Source organism: Taeniopygia guttata, chromosome 1A (assembly GCF_048771995.1).
Source record: "Taeniopygia guttata chromosome 1A, bTaeGut7.mat, whole genome shotgun sequence".
Classification (NCBI taxonomy): domain Eukaryota; kingdom Metazoa; phylum Chordata; class Aves; order Passeriformes; family Estrildidae; genus Taeniopygia; species Taeniopygia guttata.
Window position 1 is genome coordinate 10,598,285 of NC_133025.1, and position 21,218 is coordinate 10,619,502.

The 21,218-nt window shown below is 37.6% G+C and overlaps 1 protein-coding gene across 7 annotated transcripts in view; it reads right to left on the reverse strand.

Moving 5' to 3' along the window:
* Window positions 1-329: 329 nt before the first annotated feature.
* CD36 (CD36 molecule (CD36 blood group)) overlaps window positions 330-21,218 on the reverse strand; it is a 36,127-nt gene continuing 15,238 nt past the window's right edge. For all 7 annotated transcript variants that reach the window (XM_030291411.4, XM_072919228.1, XM_030291421.4 and 4 more), the window contains exons 3-14: window positions 15,115-15,275; window positions 12,964-13,108; window positions 11,649-11,831; window positions 11,427-11,518; window positions 10,945-10,991; window positions 8,585-8,654; window positions 6,772-6,959; window positions 5,829-5,947; window positions 4,488-4,561; window positions 3,701-3,755; window positions 3,333-3,497; window positions 330-2,729 (exon numbers count right to left, since the gene is read on the reverse strand). In XM_030291411.4, the coding sequence (XP_030147271.4) occupies window positions 3,333-3,497; window positions 3,701-3,755; window positions 4,488-4,561; window positions 5,829-5,947; window positions 6,772-6,959; window positions 8,585-8,654; window positions 10,945-10,991; window positions 11,427-11,518; window positions 11,649-11,831; window positions 12,964-13,108; window positions 15,115-15,275 (1,299 nt within the window). In that variant the 3' untranslated portion in view covers window positions 330-2,729. The remainder of the gene's footprint in view (window positions 2,730-3,332; window positions 3,498-3,700; window positions 3,756-4,487; window positions 4,562-5,828; window positions 5,948-6,771; window positions 6,960-8,584; window positions 8,655-10,944; window positions 10,992-11,426; window positions 11,519-11,648; window positions 11,832-12,963; window positions 13,109-15,114; window positions 15,276-21,218) is intronic.

Below are 21,218 nucleotides of genomic sequence, written 5' to 3' on the forward strand. Positions count from 1 at the left end.
TCAGAATATTCTGAGGTGGAAGGGACCCACAAGGATCATTGAATCCAGCTCTTAAGTGAATTGCCCACACGAGGATCAAATGCACAATGTTGGTGTTATTAGCATTGGGTTCTGACCCACAGAGATAATGAGTGTTGTATGGCACTGATATTTCTAATGTATCATGCAGCAACATGCCTTTCTAGGAAGCTGCAGTGTACCAGAGTAAAATGATTTAACAAGGTTAGCCATAGCCTCAGTTATCCATCAATTTCCAAAAGTAGTTTCCTAGAAAAAGAAAACATACTCCAAAATACCATGAGAAGACACAAGAACCCAAGAACACTTCATTATTGAACACAGAAGGCTTTATTTACAATTAAACATAGTGATATCAGAAAAAATATTTGAGCTTTATTTGTATTTTTATTAACATTTCTAATAAAAGTTTACCCTGCACTGTTTGAAAAAATGTAAATACTTAATATTACCCTTAGTATCATGAATTAACTGTAACTGATGCTTTGGATAAAGTAACTAAAAATTACAATTCAAGTGCAATCTAGGTGCTGGACATTTAAAAGCCCAAACCTGCATTGAGATCAATGAGATTATGCATATGGACGAAGATATAGTTCTGTCCCTATAAAATTTGGCCATGAGACATTTAAAATCATGGCCTGACTTGCTGGATCCCTGCTGCTGGAGCACCACATAGCACTAAATAACACTTGTAAAGCAAACACTAACTTACTGACAGTGTACTTGAAGTCAAATAAAATGCAGTTGAAATGTTAACATATCAAAAACTACAGGAGCACTGCTGTTGTTAGATCCTGACACAAAAGACATTTTATTATAAAAAGATGGTGTCAGATCTTGAACCACAGCAGGGCTGTGTTTATCTCAGAGGAGATGTGGCTTGACGACTTCAGCTGTCCTCATACATTTTTGACCAGTCCATAGGACTCTAGGGATGGCTTCAGTTATGTCAAATTGTCCCCAGACTAATACGGGAACAGAGCATCACATATGACACCAGCAACAAAGTGGATATGAGAGAAAGGTGTTTTTCACTGACTAGCCAGCACCATGGGTAATCAAATACACGGGCTGAGAGCAGCCCTTCCCTCCAGCCACACCATCTGCCCTGGCAGCTGGCAGCTCCAGCTCCCAGCAGGAAGGAGAGCACAGCCGTGGACCTCCCAGACCTCACCTGCAAAAATAATATCTTGGGATTTCTGTGACTCATCAGCTCTACTGATAACTACAAAACTTTGCCCACAAGGAACAACGGAATAAAACACCAGCATTATAGTCAGTTGGATTTCCCCTTTATTTCCAAAGGTAAGAATACCTTACTAAAGATACCCAGCCAAAGGCTTTATTAGCAAGATGAACCTTTCTGGTTTAAAGTCCATTGTAACATAGTTTCCAAACAGCAGGATGTGAGGGGCTGGCCATGCTTGACTTCCCTTTTTCTTTGCAGCTCTTACATAAAGGGATAAAAGATCCATAAAGAAATCTTAGAAAATGCTGAACTTAGGCTCTTCTTCTGAATGTATTGAATTCATGGAAAGAGACCCAGCAACACTCGGTATTTGCCCCATTTAATCTCAGAATAAAATACAGTATTCAGATAAAATTAAAATGTCAACTATTTATGGAGATGTCAGTGTTTGCTACCTATCTACAAGCTGATGCACCTCATTAAACAAATGGTTGCACAAATTTCCTTGTGGCAGATGGTTTATCAGTAATTAATTGAGGCTACCTGTTTTCATTTATGTGCTTCTATAGCAATTGGAACCCTCTGATCAAAAATCATCTTAGTCTTTCCTGTCTCTGAAGCATTTTGGCATATTTTCTCTTGGCCTGTCAGGTGACATATCAGATCATTCTCCAAGGGGAGGCCTTGGGCCAAGTGGGCTCAGGGCAGTGCAGAGGCTGATGTTCAAACAAGAGCCAGAAATAAAAGCTCACAGGAGACAACAGGAAGAGCAGTGGAGCAGGTTGGGAGTTAGGGAGTGGTTAGGATTAATAAACAGCTGTGGAGCCAAATGCTGATGAGCTCCATCAACAGATGGATGACTGTGGTGCATCTACGAGCCATCTCCATATAAAATGTATGAACCACGTATTTTAGTAAGTCTTTTATAAACTTCATGTATTACAGTTAGTAACTTTACATAATAAACTTCACATTCAATGCAATTCACATCCCTGAATAGAGGACAGAGAGCAGTTCTATTGCAGCAGCTTCCATTCCCTGAAGGAACAGAGAGAAATATTGCAATGAGAGCAGCTAGAGCACAGCATGAGCTCCAAATTGTTGTCATTCCCAACCTGTGCTCAGAGACGGAACATCAACAAGCGGCTTTCACTTTTCTTGCAAATCCAGAAGAAAATGCGTAGCAAGTTGCATAAATGGCAGAAGGTGGACTAAAATCCAACTGCACCTCAACTTCAGTCTGCTTGAATGCAATTTAAAATGTGTAACAAGTTTCAAATAAAGTCTTTTGATAGTGTAGTTTCCACAGTGGCCTCTTTAGTGATGTCAGAAGTGTGGACCTTCAAAAACATTAGCTTATTTGGGTTAGTAAGCTGGTCTTCTCAAAATGGAAAAACATGTTGAATTCCATAGCACATGGATTGACTGTGCCTTTAATCATACCTTTTGTCTCTGAATTTTAATAAGCTGCTTAGATGAAATTTCAATTAAACATTGACTGCCTCTGAAGTCTTTTCACCTGTTGTGAAATAAAATCAGAATTCAGCATATGGTGAGGTAAGTCTTCAGCTTAATACCTCTTTAATACAACATTCTTTCCACCATAATGTTCGTGTCTTTGCACTTCTTTTAAATAACTCAAAAAATGTGTTTTCTTCCTCAGATATCAGGACATTAATCCACCACTTGGTCAGTCTGCCCTGATGGGAATACATTTGCCTCTGTGGGTATGTCCAGGAGGTGCTCAGACTAACATTACAGTGATGCACCACTGAGAGAAAGAAGTGAGAAACTACCACTCAATAGAAAGTGTAATTTACAGCTTGTTCTCTGAAGCTCAGACAGGGGGGTGTCCTGGGAGAGCACAGCAATCTGCAGCTGTGTGGCCTCTGTCTCAGAAAGGTGCTAGAGGATGATTTTCAGCAATTTAACGGTCTTGGACAAAATGTCAATTTTAAAGATATCACAACAAAACAAAAATGTTGCTCTTCTCATGTAGTTCCCGATGCCCTCCCCTGAGTTAAGAGCATCCCATAAAAAAATAAGAACAGCAAAATAGGTAATGACTCTGAACTCTTGAAACCCTGAGAAAAAGTCACTGCTGAGGACTGAGATTACTTACTTATTTTAGTTTCTTTGACCTGCATATGAAATAGGAGCCCATGAAGGCCAGGAACAGCACGGAGCCTCCGATCATTAATGCCATCTGCAGCATGCTCAGCAGCTCGAGCCGGCTGGAGATTTTGGTTCTGAACATTTCTGCTTTCTCATCCCCAATAACAGCAGACTAAAACAGTGCAAGAAAAACATCAGTGAAAGGTACATATGCAAGATCTCACTTGCTGAATATACTCTTGGTGTGGTGCAAATCACAGCATAAGTTTAATTGCTGAGTTTCAGGGCACCAAGATGAAAAATCTAGGTAGATTATTGTTTCTTTGTTTGTTTATTTCAAAACAGAGAATATTAATAGACATAAAATATACTAACCTCATTTAGCCAAAGAATAGGGAAGACATAGGGTTTTTTAACTTTTTTTAAAGGTCTGAAATGAGAAAAAAAATAGAGCATGTTACTTTCAGTTTGCTACATAAGCCCACTCTCTATTTAAACATTTTTCTTCTCCTCTAATTATATTTCTGGCTTCCAGATATACCTTTAAAATATACTTTTGTAGTGAAAAAAAAACCAAACTAAACCAAAACTACAATTAATAACAGCCATTTTATATATGGGGCAACCATAATTTCCTGTCTAATCTTCTGTATAAGGGCAGTCAGATACAGAGAAGGTTGAAGACCTGTATGGTGTTCATATGTACAAGATGCCAAAGTCACGTTTATCCATTTACGCTTGGGCCAATGAAGAGGGAAAAAAAAACAACTAGAGACCCATTTACACTTGTGATAAAACAGTCTAGTGACAGGGAATAGATAAATTCTCTTTCTCATTGGATTTATTACAGAAAATAGAGGTTGTTTTTTTTTTTTTTTTGTTCTTCCTCATGACCCCATTTGAGTTATATAAGAATGTTCTTTTTAAGAACATTTAAAGAACATTTTGCCTTGTAAGCTTCTGTAGGGAAATCAAATGTGTTTAAATCAAATGTGTGTTCAAATACCTGGGCAGAGTCCTGCTCAGGAAGATTTACTCTGAACAAGTTTTGGGGAAGCATTTTTATTCCTTCTTCTCCAAAACATTTCTACTGATGCTCTCATAGACCAATCAGCCCACTATTAAAAAATCTTTAAAAATAAAATAAAAAAGTAGAACTTACTCAATTCTTGTTGAAGGCCTCACAAGGAGGTTAACTTGCAGCCTTTTTGCAAATCGTAGTGTAAAACCAGTCACCTAAAACCAGTGAAAAAAAATCCAACAAGACATTAATTTCAATTTCTTAATTAGATGCCAACATCTATAAATGGACTGTGTCAAAAAACACTTTGGGATTATTTTATCCTCATGTTTTGAAGGATTAATTTTTATGGAATGGTAATGTATCTGAGGGTTTCTCATTTCTCACAGAAGTTCTAAATTTGTGGCTTTATCATAGTTACTTTTGTAATTTACATTTAAACCTGAAGACAAAGTAAAGCTACTCAATCAGTTATGTCATATTTCATATAAAGATATGTTTCAGAGATTTTTTTTCCATCGAAAATCAGCTAAATTTTCTTTTTGAAAATGAAGGATATTTAACTTGCATAGGGCAGAAAACAAACTTTTCATATCAGGACAAACAGATGTATACAAAGGTCAAATCTTTTCTTCATATCTTTCTTCTACTTTCTGTATTTCACAAAAAAAGGCTGTGATTCTTGGAAAATGTGTGTAATATTTAGAAAAATCTGATTGATTTCTCTATTCCAAATAAGGTGAAACAAAGATTTAACTTCATTTCTCCTCACTGAAGTTACGTAGTTTAATTGCCTCATTTTAGTGAGAAATAATTAATTTTAGTTTTTCTTTCACAGTAAAAGAAAAATAGAATTTTGGAATCTTTGATTTCATCATGCTATTCAGAAAACTTTGGTAAGTACACTTAAAGATCTGAATCACTGAAACAGAAATAGAGGGAAATTTTTAAGAAGTCAAATTAATTCTGTTTGTGAGGTCTGCTGGACAATTCAAGTCACGAAGACTTAAATTAGGTCTATTTAAATCAGACTCTTCAGAGATCTAGCAATAGGAAATCAACTCATCTATATTTTTTAGTTTCAATTGAAATAGTAATTATCCAAAAAATGGCTAGTTGTAGAAATATTTTTTAAAACTAAGTATAGAGGAAACAGAAGTTTCATGGAATATAATTTTCTCAAAGTACCTGAAGATCATAGAAAAGCTACTAAGTACTTCACAGTTTGCAGAATCTATTCAATCCCATGTTCCCACTACGTAAAAATTAAAACAGGTTTTCCAAACTTTGAAGGTCAGAACGAGATAAAGTTCTGCTCTAAATTTCCCCTGCTGAAACCATACCAGTTTGAGACGAGACCTTAGAAAAGCAAGCATGAATATATTGCATCTTCTGCTTGTCCCTCTGGTAAAAGGCCAACTCTACTACTATTAAATTTAAACATTGCAAGTTTCCCAAGGTACAAGTATTAAATGCACTTACAGGTTCTATGTCTAGATATGTCTCGTGCTCCTGTTCATTTGGGCTCATGCCTTCCACACTATGCAATACAGATTCACTTGCATGAAGAAAATGAGGAAGAGAGATATATACCGGTCTTTCTATTAAAAACAAAAACAAAAACAAAAAAACAAACTCTTTTGAATCTTTAAGCCTTGCTTTGGTACTCATGTTCACAGATTGTTTTCCAAACTCAGTTTTCCTATGTAGATGTACCATCCTGATAAAAAAGTTAATAGTCAAGCCCCACCACCAAAAAAAAACCCAAAAAAGCCCCAACCCAAACCAAAAAAAAAAAAAAAAACCCCAAAATTAGAGCATTTTTGTGATTTATTTGTTGTCATGAGGAAAATTTGTTTAGTGAAATAAAGTGTAGTTACAAATCCTGCTTGTCTTGTGTCTACACTGTGGAGCTGGCAGTGCTCCCATTTTCATGCTGAGGTGAGGACATGACTGCCACTGTCCCTGCCCAGCTTCGTAATCTTGTTTTAGCCTGAAGGGACCTCTCACAGTTCACTGCACCAAATGCAGACTTAGTATATATTTATTTTACCAACACTACACTAAGCCAGTATTATCTGTGTACATACACAAAATTGTGTGTGTGAATTGCCTCAGACACAGGGTGCAGAAACATCTCTGGCCTTTACACAGTGTCCCTCCTTTCCTTTCTCTGCACACATTCTTGCAGTTTCAGTACATAATTAATGGTATCCCAACTTTGCATAGCACTATGCAAAATACAGAAATATTATAGTCCTCATTTTGGGCAATAAGGCTGCAGAAATGTGAGTGGCCTCACAAGCGACCTGTGGAAGAATTCACAGAAAAACATCCTGGATATCAGAGTAACACCTCGGCTACAGGACAAGTGTCTTGTCCCCAGTTAAATGGCTTGTGTGGCAGTACTGTGTCACCACCATACTTGCTTTGCAGGCACTGATGTCCAGGAGTCCAGCTATGGTGCAGTTCTCTGATAGTTCTGGATCCGTACAGAAGCAATAATTGTCTCTGACTTCAGCTGGTGATGCAAAAGCTTCCCGAGGAACTACGAAACGATACAGTGTGATTCCCTTCACAAGCTGCTTGCTGTGGAAAACTGCATAGATTGATCTGAACACAAAAGAGGAGAAATGTGCTTCAGCCTTTTGAATTAAAAGTCTAAACTCGTGACAATGCTCCTGAGGGATTTCCCCAATGCCTGTCTCTTAAAGGAAACAATCCCCACAGGGACGAGATGTCCAGGCTCCTGTCACACTGTTCAGAGAGTTGTAGGGGTGTTTCTCTGTAATGGAGAATATTCCATACCTTCACTAAGGGATGTACAAGCTCAGTGGTGAACATCACAATACACAAAACAACAGACAAGAGTTCAAATTCTAATGATAAATAATATAGACAAAACTAATGAATTAATTGAGATATCGTTTCCCTATGCACAGATACACCCACAGTCATAATGTAGATTTTGAAAATTTCTGGACTACAGTAGAGATGCTTATCCATATAAAGCATCTCTGATATCGTTTTTTTGCTGACCTTACAGTAATCTAAGCTTTATGATGCAGATAGCATCTTGCATGTAACTTTATTCTGTTGCATATGAATCATAATACTACTTAAGCTTCTTTTTGCTAATTCAGTATCAGCTGATACAGAGGTTGCTACACAGTAATGTAACCACGACACCAACACTTTGCATTGAAGCCAAAAAAAAGAAGGGTTTTGCAACATGGACAGAACAAGTTTTCCTGACCCTGCTTCTGCAAGACATTAGGACAACTGTTATTGTCCTTTTCTGTTCATGAATTGTGAGACTTAAGTGGCCTGAGGGATCTCTCAAACTGTGTGTACAATCAATCCAAAGAATTTTATCATTTCTCCTCTGAATAGAATTACATTTTCTATGAATTGGGAAATGTTTTCCAATTTATTGATAAAATTGCTTCAAAAAAAATCCCTTTAACTTCATGGTAAAACACTGATCTTTTAAAAAAACATTCTGCAAAGCAAATGACCCACTTTAAACTTAGTAAAAAGGAAGCATCTGTTTCCTGGTAGCAAAATAAATAAAGGGTTTTAACCTCCCAAAGTAAATACACTGTGATGCACTTTAAATTTTTAACATTTCTTTCAGTGATCCCACTGGAGAACCTGGGGATGCTGGAAAACCCAGCAGAAGCAGCAGGCTTAAAAGTCATCAGCACAGGATGTATTAAGCAGGCTTAGTTTTTGAAAATACATAAAAATAAAAAAAGTAAAAATATCCCGTGAGAAAACAATTTTGAGTATCTATTGACTGACAGTAAACACTATTCTGCATAAATTATTTTTTCCAGACATGATGGACCTAACTGTACCCTGCTGTACTTGTCTTCTCAGACCAAACAAGGCTGTGTCCTGATCTTAGAAGAAGTCCATGACTTTGAATCCTGTGGCCCTCAGTGCCTTTTAAAGATCTCTAACACCTCACAATGTCACATTTTCCTGAATATACATCTGTAACTGGCTGAAATAAAGTACATTGTATTAGCTTGCTACTTGACCTAAAAGTGGTAGAATCAGGCTCTGAACCATGAGCACAGCTCACAACTTTACTCGTGTTTTAGATGAAAAGTTTCTGTTGCACTGCCTGGTTGACCTGAGCCCAAGCACAGCCACTGCTGCTGCCCTCTGAAAACAAAGAGCACTCAGAGACACCCTTGGGTGGAACACACTCCAGCAAGGGAGCAGCCTACCTGCAAATGTCAGCGGAGAAGAAGCGTAGCACCTGATCCTTCTTAACAAATGGCGGGAAGGATGCTCCATCTGGGAATAAAATAAAACAAGAGCTTGAAAGAAATTCCACTTAGAAGACATGATTTAATTTCTATGTCAATACTCAGTTGTTATGTTCCTGTAAAGCTGTGATGAAAGTAAACTATACGAGTCATTTGTGGGGAAAATATTTATGTAAGTTATTGCACATTGACAGGCATTCACAGATAACATGTATTTGTTTTTGAAAGCGAGCCAAGATATAGCAGCTTTCTTTTTTGCCCCGAGATTTGAAGCTACATGATTAAGGCCATGTAAAACAGAGGATATAAAAAAAACCTAAAAACCAAAAAAAACGTGCTTAATATGAAGCCAAAAGCCTCTTGTCACTGCTTCAAGGTTTATGCACCTAGGTTTATAGATCTAAACCTTGTTGGAGATGCTTGAGCCACCCACAGTTATGACACTCTGCTTGTAAGAAACACAGCTTTAGACTTCAACACTATTTAATAATCAATGCTAAACCTTTTCCGCTAGAGATTGCTCGAGTGGGTCTCGAAGCTGAGGTCTTTCTAGAACTAATGGAGAGGAGGAAGCCACTTCTAGAGCACAATACACCTCACCCCATGGTAGGTATGTAAAATAAGTCAGAGGAGTAGCAATTTGGTGTTTTGCTTCACTTGCTCTAAAAGAGTGCAGAAACCTAGATTTCTATTTCTGCATTGCAAGCACCCAGAGTTATGTAAGAGGAGCCTCTGCCATTTTCCCAATTACGGTGTTGTAACAAACCTTTAACCAGTACATTTGTTAGTTTTTGCAACAATTTCTGTTTAGTTTCCTAGGCAGCAGCCATAACCAAACAATTGCAAACATGTCTTTGAATCCAGTTGGAAAAAGCACAAAGGTTAAATTACATACTGCCACTTGCCCACTGCTGACAGAACTTTTCTTTCAAACATTCAAGATCATCCTAAACACACACTCTGTTTCTACATCTTGGCTTTCTTGTAAGGTTGGCAAACAGGAAGTCATGTCAAACCCTATACAATTATATTGTTTTATATTTTTTATCTATGTATTTTCTAATACTATACATGTTATGGTTTCGTGTGAAAGCTTACAAAATAAGGTAGAATTCTCACTGACAAAACTTTTTAAACCTGTTGCATCTCCAAATACAGCAGTCACACTGAATGACCTTGTGAACTGTGCAGCAATCTTTGCTCACAAGTAAAAGCTCATTTTCACTGTACTGGAGCACTTAATTAGTTGGCGGCATATTTTATGCCATCAGTTACAGAAGAAGAATAAACAAAAAGCTGACCCTGGCTAAAAAAAAAAGGTGCCAGGCCCCATAAGAAAGAGGAGAAGTCCTAGAATGTAAGAAAATATTGTTTCTTATAAAATTAATTACATGGTTTAATAAGGAACTAATCCTTCGTGGCTCACAGAGTTTTGGAAAATCAGATTCTTGCGATGTATTTTAAATACTTCACAATATCATGTTGCACAGTCTAGGTTATAAGGAAAATTATCTATGCCAGGTAAAGCAGAATGGAAAATGGAGGGGAAAAAACCCAAACAAAACAACTTAACACAAAAGCCTTCATTAACTGGAGGTCTGAAGCTTTCTACAAAAGCCTCCACCAAGACACCTGCCAGCCTCAGCTCTACAGGTTGTGGTGTCCCCACAGCAATGCTTTCACTAAGCAAAAAGAAAAATACCACCTTGAACAAATGTATCTTAAACAACTCTGCTGTTGATCTATGCATTTCAAAGAAAATTCAAAAATATTTGTCTATAGTCTATTTATTCCAGTCTAAACTACTTTTCTTCTTCATTCCTTTTCATTTTCTAGTGATCTGCAAGCCATTCATCTGACAGCCTCCTTCTTTGTTGCCTCAATTTCTCTTCATATACCAGGATGGCCATTCTGGTACATTTAATTAAATTTTCAACAGTGTAAATGAATGTACATTATTAAAATGCCAAGATAATTTTCAACTACTATAGCAAAGAAAAGGAATCTTAATTATATTGTTCTTTGAAAATAACAAGAGAACTGGATAGTTTTGTTTCTCTTCCACATTTACTCTAGATCTAGAGGCTGTGTGCATGCGTATATATAATGATATGCAATAATAAATAATTAATATATTTTAATAGATACATATGTATGCATATATCATAGTAGTAGTAGGTATGCATATATATAGACACCTAATATACAGAATAGAGAACTGGCAAAGCCCTGGGTTGTTAATTTAAATATTGTATCTCATTATTCCCTTGAATTAGCAAGAAAAGTGTTGAAATTTTAAAAAGCATTATTAGGCTCACCTGTGCCATTAACCATATCACAGTGACCCTTCCAGTACGAAAGAGTCCTGTAAGATAAAATAAAAGTCATGCTGCAAGAAGTAAATTCTACCATGTAAGTACTTTGATTACTTGTATTACCAAATATAACTGTTCCTGGATGTCCTGACCCTTTAGCAAAGGCAAAGGATAGAGATGTTCTTTAATTCAGATAAATTACAGGATCCGTTAGAAGAGGTTAAAAGAAATCTAGCTACTTAAGAATGCAAAACAGAAGCAAATACTTGTATCAAAGAATCAATAATTGTCTTAAGTCCAAGCTCTTAAGAGTACTATTGATATCTAAAAGAAAGTGATGATTTTGCTAAGCCCAAGGCTTGATCCTGTTTCCTTTGAATCATTGACGGGTTTTATTCCATTTATCTATAGCTCCTAGTGAATCAAGTTTTAAAAGTCATACCTTGAAAATGTATATTTTTTTTTACTCTACAATGTTATGATACCTTCCATGTTTATAGCTTTCAATGACTGCCGTTTTTGTAATATCGTCTGCCCCAGTATACACACTGTAAGGTCCATCACTTGTCCCATTATACTGTAACAGATGCAACAAGAAGGAGTAACAGTTAGAAATATTGAACAAATTTATAGCATTTTCTTCCTCAGAGCAGCTTTATTCACAGAATAATAGCTGAAGGCATTACCTCCTTGTTGGTTTCACTTACCGGGTAGAAGACTCCCACAAATGACTTCACATTAGGGAAGGGGATGCTGTCTAAGAAGGGATCTGTGTATCCCCACAGTATTTCTTTGACTGTTCTGTTCTGCAGTATGGCTGCTTTGGATGATTTCACCCAAGTGTTTATGACTGATTGCATTAGAGTGCTTGGGTACACGGAAGGTACAGCCTACAATGGTAATAAAATCAATGTTTAGTATAAAATTCTGCATGCGCTTTGAATTAAAATCACAGAGACTGACTCCAAGAAATGTCTGCCAAAGCCAGTTCCCATATTTACAACTCCCTTGAAGTTAAGTTTCTACATAAAACTGACGCTTCTTAACAAAACAATTACTGGCCATAAGAGTAGCACAAAAGCAGAACATTTTTCTTGACTGATTACATGAGTTCACTAGATCAGCCCTAGTCACAGAATGACAGAACAGCTTAAGTTTGCAGGGAGCCCTGGAGGCTGTCTGGTCTAACCCCTGCTCAAGAAGGACCATTGAGAGCCAGTTGCCCAGGACCATGGCCAGATGGGCTTCTGAACACCTGCAAAAGCTATGATCAGATGATCTTCTGAAGTGCCTTCCAACATGGGCTCTTCTGTGATTCTGTGACTGCTGGTATGGTTTTATTTTGTATTTGCACCAACAATCTTCATACTCTGCCCCTTGCAGACACCTTCTCACAGCAATCCTGTGCACTCATGCACACAAACAGAAAGTTGGTGCAACACAACCAGGACCGAATATAAGTATGGAAACTGTAAATATTAGTCAAAGGCAAACGTTCTCAGCCTGTGATAAGACAAAAACACCTGGACTAAAAAGTCTCTAGTACTATTCTAGGTGGAGATCCCTGTGTTCTTATTTGAATAGCTAATGCTCAGTAGGTCAGGAGAGCTCCAGGACTGCACCACAGGGCCCAGGCTCTGTGGTGGCGAGGCCATGCAGACACTGGGTGTGGGAATCAGTGCAGCCTCCCCTGCCAAGCAGACCTGAGGGAATTATGGAAAATGCATGGCAAATCCCCCTGCACTGTTCATGCTGTACATGAACACGTATGTTCATTTTCATACACAAAGGGAACCCATCCACAAACTCTTGATTTATTCCCGTGTTCAAATTGACTAGGAAGATGTTTTCTGAGCTTTGAACACACTGTGGTGAAAGGTGTCCTTGCCCATGACAGGAGGGCTGGAACTAGATGATCTTTGAGCTTCCTTCCAACCTAAACCATTCCATGATTCTGTGAACTTCTCCCCTATTCCCTCAACATTTCTATCTGGATACTATGGCTTTTTTTTCTTTACTTACCACAACAGCGAGGTTGAGGACGGTCAGGGTGTCATTTTCTGTCCCAACAGACATAGCAGGTTCAAAATTAGCAGCATTTGGCATCATGTAGGTTATTGTGCCATTCTCTCCTTCAGTGATATTTTCTTTGGGTAAGTATCTCACCCTGAAAATACAAAACACAAACAGAGAATATTTTTAATCTTTGACTTTTAAGAAAATACCATAACCATACCTGACTGATGATTTTTGAAAAGTTGATAAACATTTTAATAAAATGAATGTTGAACATTTTATAAACACTAAGAGGTTTATAAACTTTTCAAGTAAAAATTCAATTTTCTGTAAATATATTTCTTTTGGAAATATTTCCTTATTGACAAACGGAATATTATTTTTTGATACTGAAATGAAAGCAAGTATTTCCTTAGTATTTTTATGTTATTAATGGACCTTATATATTTTTATATTTTTAAATGAATTATGATTTGTCAAATTTCATAAGCTATCTCATGGTTGCATGTAATTAGAAGGGAGTGACACAGACATAAATCCTCACGTATTTAATCTGATAGACATGTGTTGCAATGAAACAGGTCAAACCCATAATGTTGCTTTGATAATATTTAATATGCATGTAGAGGTTTATAAGCAATATTTCAGTCCCACTGAGGTTCTGCCAGTCATGCCCTGTCAGCATATCTCTAAGGTACAAATTTCTGCTGCAGTTCCAGCTTTAGCTGCAGTCCCACCCTCTTGCTGACCCCTCTGTGGGGACAGCAGCCAGCAGAGATCAAACAACAGTCTATGCTGTAGGTCCAGAGAACTTATCACAGCTCCAGCCCAGAAGGGATCTTCAGGACACTTCAAGATCAGATCTTTCAGCATGAGCGTAGGGGGATGCAAAAGGTACAAAGAACATTTCCCCATGGTATAGATGAAGCCAGTGCAGGTGGGTCTTATCTGAAGGGCACCTGGATCTTGGCTTCCCAGAGCTGGTTTGTATATATGTAATTTTACTTACTGGCCTAATGTGTAGAGCATCTACCTGAAAGCTAGGAGAATTTCTCTTTCTAATTAATGTGGTTTCGAGTTGCTCTACTCTGTAATAAATTATTAACTATTTAAAGGGATATTGAGAGAGAGAGAGAGAGTCTCAATGTCACAATTACTCAGGTAGACCAAATATCCTAGGAAGGCATGAGTGCAGCAGTGAGAGGAGCCTTCATTTCATAGTCATTTCTTACTTAGTCTTACTTAGGCTTACAGCTGAGAGATTTGTCCCTGAGAAAAAAAATGCATCATCATCAGCACCAGAGTAAAATATTTCTGTTTGGTGGGAATTCACCCTCTGCAGTATTTCTTAACTGTCCTTTTCCTCATTCCTATGTAACCCTTTCCTCTGTCTTCCCAGGTACTCTGTGAAACAAAAGTTACCTCTTTCCATTGAGAAATAAGCGTTTAGGCATAAAGGCACTTTGGCTGAAGATGCTGAAATGGAAAACTACCATGTGAATATAATATACATCCCTAAAGTTATCAAGAAAGAAATATCCTATCATCATAGGAAAGCAATTTCCTTACAAGGGTGCCAGTGATAACAAATATTTGGCTTAATAACTCAGGAAGCATCATCTAGTCCTATGTCAACATTACATTTAACATTAAATAAATAATAAAACCTTCCCGCATCTATGTCCTAGCTAGTTCACTCAGGAAAACGAATGTTTTTCCGAGCAAAATTTGAAGAAAAAGAAAAGCTATTGATTAAAAAAGTCATAAAGGAGAAAAAAAACCCTAAACCAAACCACATTATTAAAATACGTTATTAGTGATGCATGGATGACAAGCTAATGTCTTGGCTTTGGGGCATCTGGCACATTTTCTTCTATTATAAAGCTGGTGAAAACTGAACAGGAAGGAATATAACCATCTCTGTGATATTGTGGCTGAATTATTATTTTTCTCAAGAGCAAACAGCTTCACATCCTGTTACATATCTTTTTTGTGTTTTCCTTATGTGAGACACAATCCAGAAAATGTTTGGGATTGCTGTGTGTAGCTACAATTTAGGCATTTTTGTCATGTCTAACTGAAGTATGATGCTGGAATTTCAAAAATAAATTTTATCTCAGCAGATACAATGTCACATATTAAAGGGTCTTTTCTTACCTGTATGTGTAAGGTCCTCTTTGTTCAAGTTTTGGGTGAGCCCCCTCCTCCATAACCTCTGAAGGATTTAACACGTGGAAAATCCAAAATTCCCTGTAAACTGAGCTTCCTGGCACAAGCCAATTTTTAAAAGCAGTGGTACCATTGACAATGACAGCTTCCTGAAAGTAAAAAAAAATCAAAGTTAAAATTATCCATAAAAGAAACAAGTGAGAAGTTGCATTTACTTTTTAGGTGACTGTTGAAGATTTCAAAGCAAACAGGCAAAAACCACCATTTCAGCATCAGTATGAGATGTACAGCCCAGTTGGCCAACATCTGGAAGCAGCTTGACATTCCCACTCAGTGAATGCACAAGTGAGTCCCCCTAAAACAAATGAGCACAAAGCTGGTACAATTGCTGATGCAGCCAGGAGCAAAGATTTCCTATTTTTCATATCTCCTCCTAGCTGTGGAGGGGCATTCCCTTAGTTCTCAAACACTTGCCAAAATCACTGATCATTTATAAAGGGAAAATATTTGGTGACTGAATGATACCCAGCAGGTTACAGAACCCATAAACTGCTTCTCACATATTGCAAATAGCCCAAGGGAGGAAATGAGAATTTTGTCTGAGCACTTGTCAGGCTCTAGATAATTTTGCACCCAGAGAAATCACATAGTGCTCGTGAAGGACTGTTTCTCTCACAGAAAGTTTTTGTCACCAAAATTGAGACTTTCTAGGAAATCTCTCTAATTCTGATTATATTTTATTAGGAAATTTACCCAGATCTAAGGAAGAAGGGACAAAACAGTACATTCTAGAGGAATCAACAGTTTTATGTCTGTGCCACTCAGCCATATGGCAAATGTCAATTCAGGCCTCAGGACTGTACAGTGAGAAGGAGAGTTTTAAAGTATGTTACCTGTGTAGTCAGGGGAATGCCTGCTTTGCCTGGTCTGTATCAGGCTTCTTTTATAGGATTTTCCCAAACCTCAGGATAATGTAAGTTTTGGTGAAAAAGGTTCATTAAAGTGTTTTTCAATAAGAAGAAAAATCTACGCTGCGTGTCTCCAACATAAAAGATGCTTTTCTTTATTAGAGTGATTGAAGATGAATTAGCTAATTTGCACAACTCATGAAGTCCAGAAATTTAAAGGCTCTTATTTCTCTGGAGAGCAAAGAAAGACATTTTAAATCAAAAGTTACTAAATTTTTTTTTACCAATTTAAGTTCGGGCCTATAAAGTTCACTTAGAAATCACCAGTTAAACAAAATAGATACTGCCAGTTACCAGCTCCTGCAGTTAGAAACAAATATCACATCTTGGAGAACTCGTAACACAGTCAGGGTTCTGCCTGTGAAAAGCCTTTGCATGGTGGAGCTGGAAACACCTTGCTGGTGGTAAAGCACTGGGCTTGCTGCCTGAATGTCTGCAATAATTTATGTGCATTTTGTAAGAGGGGAAGGAAACCTTGCTACAGCAAGTGTGATACCATCTTGAGGCCTTGCACTCAAACCTCACAAGGTCAAAGATTGTCCCAGCTGTGGGCCAGCATGGGACAGATCACCTCCTGGACAAAGAGGGAAAAGCTTACATGGTTCAGAAAGTGCCTTCCCAGATTTCACAGAGAATTGCTCCAAGAATCTGGGAGAAACAGGATGATGTAAAAAGTGCAACTCAGGCTGCCCAGAGTCTGCCTGTGATCTGTACTCAGCAGGGCCCTGACATGGGGACAAGATGCCAGGATTTGACTTCCCAACTGTGTAACTGGAGTGGGCAAATTGTTAAATTTCTAGCACAAATAGGGTCAAGAAGATAAACTAATCTTTTTAGAAGACAATACTCAGGAACAGAGAATAGAAAAGTTTCAGCCTTGTGACAACAGATCTATTTAACAGATCTTAAAGTGGTGTAACTTAAATTTTAAAATTCTTCCCCTCCATCCATTCCCCTGCCAGGGGTTGGTTGGGAGTGCAGATGATCTGCCAGCTCTGCCATGGCACCCTGCGAGGTCACGAAGGGTGGATTTGCAGCTCACCCTTCTCTGTGAGCTAATGTCTCTGTGGACACCCTTGGGGAACTCTTCAAGGGTACAACTGATCTAACCTGGCAGGCAAAGGGGCAACTGGCTCCAGCAGTCCCCAGTTCCTGATCTATGGCACCCTCTTCCCTTGAACCAGCTCTTATGCCTCAGGGAGCTGTTTCTATCTCTTATGCCCCAGGGAGCTGTTTCTATCTGCCAGACCGGAGGAACATAATTCCTTTTTTTTTTTGCATTCTGTGTTACCTTTCTACCCGTTAGCCATTTGGCTCAGGGGTCTGTGTAGGAGGAATCAGCATTAGAACATGGAAGCAGCAGGACAAAAGAAGGAGGGGGAAGGAAGATAACCAGGCCATTATATTCAGTGGCATTTAGCCATTATTGTTAATAATATTTCTCCCACAAAAGAGGTGTGTATGATTCTTTGTCCCATTCTTTGAGAGTGCAAATTGTGGGTTAAAGTGGAATACAAATCTGGAGCTCTTTTTCATGTCTTCAAACTAACACCCTCACACCAGCAAGCCCTTTGTTTTTACTGTTTGATCACTGCTGATCTCTCACCAAATATTACCCCCCATCTCTGGCTGGGCAATTACATATTTCCCTAACAACACTGCTGTGCTTTAGGATATTATGAGAGGAGGAGTAATTTTGGAAGCTAGTATGCAACTGGCAGTACAAAACACTTCTCAGCTCCCTAGTCCATCTGCACAGGCTCTAATATCTCACACAATAGTTAACTACTGTCAGCAAAAGCAGCTACACAACTGTGGCTGCTGCACAGCCAAGTCCATACCACCACCCAGCTTAGCAAGATTGAGTGAACCAGTGGGAACTTTGACCCTTCTTGTTTCTGACAATTTTCCCTCTCTAGAGGTGGGTCAGCTAGCAATACATAAATTCAAGAAATGCTGAGCAGTCAGCAATACTGTACTTTGTTGATGTACTTTGTTGATGCAAAGTAAATTAAGCCATCGTGATTTCTGATGAAGAAACACAAAATTTAAGATGAAGTTCCTGTCTTGACAAAGAATCTGGCCATATGGAAAAAAGATACCATTTTCAGGGAACTGAGAAGTGTCACAAATACTTTGGACTGTAACAAAATTGTGTATGTTACTCTACCTACATAAACTGGAGGAAACAAACAATACAATTCTGTAAAACTGAAAAAGTAAAGCTCAAGAAAAGCAAATAATCTTACATTTTGCAGCTGGAAGAATGACTCATTACTTGTTAAATTATGATTATTAGTTTGTTACTAGCCTTTCTACTCACACTTTTTTGGATCACAACTTTTATTTATTTCAGTCCTTGGTAACTGAATTCTGTGACTCAATAAAGCTTAAAATTGATAGTGTAGGAATATATGTGGCTAGATCATTTTTGTTCCTCTGAGAGCCAGCAGTTTCTTTAGCTTCATTAGTTTGTATAAAGAAGGCATATGAATGTCACAAAGACAGTTTTAATTTAGAGGTGTTTCCAATGCCTCCAGTGGCTGAGGAGATATAATCTGGCCAATCACAGATCAGAGATACGTGGAGACAAATTAATAAACATAATAATAGCTACAGTTGAAGGCCTTATTCCTAAAAATAACTGAGACTAATCCAGTCAGCACTGAGGCATTGTGGCAAGTCATTCACCTATTTGTATTATCAATTCATCAGGAATTAAATATATTAAGTATTATTATGTGGCTTCTGTTCAGCTCCTGAGCTTATGCACTCAGGTAGAAAGCATAAAATCTTAGGAAAGTGGTGATAAAGATTTTTTTTCTAGCAAAAGAATCCACTACCAATAGCTTTGAGTGGTTAAACCTAGCTGGGGAAAAAACCCATAACTGAAGCGATGGGACTTTTGCCTAAAAAGATAATATTGTTTTACAGAGGGAAAGGCACAAAGTAGAAATTGAGCCATGCCATATCTTTTTCCAACAATATCAGATAAAATCTTTCTGATTTGCTGTTTTTAATGCTCCTTTCCTTTTTTTTTTTTTATTTTGAGTCATGATTTTATCTAGTATTGACAACAGAAATTATAATGTTCAACTGAAATGTGTAGAGTCAGTTAAAAAGGTAAATTTTTATAAACTCAAGCAAAGTATTTCTTTGTAGAGAACTCTGAAACTTCCATGTTTCACTCATAACTCTACTCAGATCAATTTTCTAAACCCCTAAGTCCTTAATGGAAAGTTCTCTCCCCGCTGGACAGATTCAGTGTTTGTAGAAATTAGGACAGGACTTCTGCCCTTTGGTCCTGAAATCAAAGGCACCTTTCCATTAATAGTATCAGAGCTGAAATATTTTAGCACTAATCTCCTTGTGTGGATCCCTGCCAAGGTGGTGCTGCTGCTGGTGTCATTTTAAGTGCACTCTTCAAGTGACAGTTTCTTTAAAGAGCCTTGAAAATATATATATATATACAGACACACACATATATATGCATACATATATATGTATACATATACATATATATACATATATACGTATACATGTACATATATATATATATATATATGTATATATATATATAAATAATTTTTTTTTTAACTCTGTCCTCTGTTGGAGGTTAGAGTTGAAACAACTCATTTAAATTTTTGGAGGCTCAGGTAAAGCAGGCTGGGGCTAGGAAACATGCCATGTTTTCTGATTTGAAGCAGAGATGTCTGATAATAAATTGGAACAAATGAAAATGGGACATCTGGGTGTTTTATGTGACATGAACTTTGTTTGATTTGTCCACTCATGGACTGTTCATGGGTGGAGCACAGCACCCACCCACCAGGAGAAAACAGCCAAGAGACTCAGAGTCTCTGTCCAATTCCTAAGGGAACCTCAGATTTTCTGTACACTTGCAGATGCTTTCATTTTGCTTCAAAAACAGTTTGCAGCCTTCCAGCACAATAAACCCTGCCATGTTTATTCCGGCTAATCTCCCAGTGACTGCAATAAAGGAGATATGAGGCTGGTAAAATGTAAAGATGTGTGCTTAAGGGAAGCTTAAGAGAAGCATGGTTAGACTACTGCTGCTAGCAGAAAAGGACAAAAAAACTATTGATTGCATTGATTTTTGAAATTAAAGTTCCTCCAATTCACTGGGAGATGCTAAGAAGTTCATCTGGACTTGATTAATCTTGCTTTAGAGTAAATTGACAATAATGTTATTTGACTAAGTCTTGGTAACAAGTTAATTTAGGGCAATTTGTCTTGCTATAGTACGGAGTGTCCTAAAACTATTCAACATTTGTTATCCTAATCCAGCAATAACATTTGATAGCAACTTACATTTCCTCAAAAAATATAGAATTGGTCCTAGTACTGTGCAAAAGACAAGAATTTATTCTGAGATAGGATAGCCAGAGGAAAACCTAGGGGTCTTTTTCAAGCTTTGACTGTCAAGAATTTAAGAGAAGATTTTGCCTTTACTGGTTGTGTCTGAAACAGTTTTTACCTTTCATTAGAAATATGGCATACTGAGTTTTGTTTTCACCCAGTGGGTAAGGACATCTTTTGTATTTTTCCTCATATGAGTACAAATGGAAATAACGTGGGTTCCATAAGCTGGAAAAGACCTCCAAGATCATCCAGTTTGATTGCAGTGCTTACTAAACCACATCTTGAAGTGCCATATCTACTAATTTTTTGAACAATTCCAGGGCTGGTGACTACAACACTTCCTTAGGCAATCTGCTCATAAAAATGCTTACAGGCCATATCTGAAAAAACGTCTCACTCTTGGTTCTTTTCCTGTCCTACACTCACTATTCTTCAGAAATTCCAAACAAATTTGTCATGGAAGCTGATCTGTTTCTACCAAAGGTTTTTCATAAAAATTACATTTCCAAAAGTGAAATATTTAAAAAAATATATATATTTTGAACACTCTCTGCTTGGCAGATCTGTTGCCTTTGCAGTCAGCTCTATATTATCTTAAATATAACTGCAATGAATAACAAATTTGTTTTTATTAACAGACCTTTCATCAACACAGCAAAATAAGAATTAATGAAATTCAAGTCCATTTGGAGCATCTGCTGAACTAATCACATATTTCAGCAGTTGTACCTGGGCCCATCT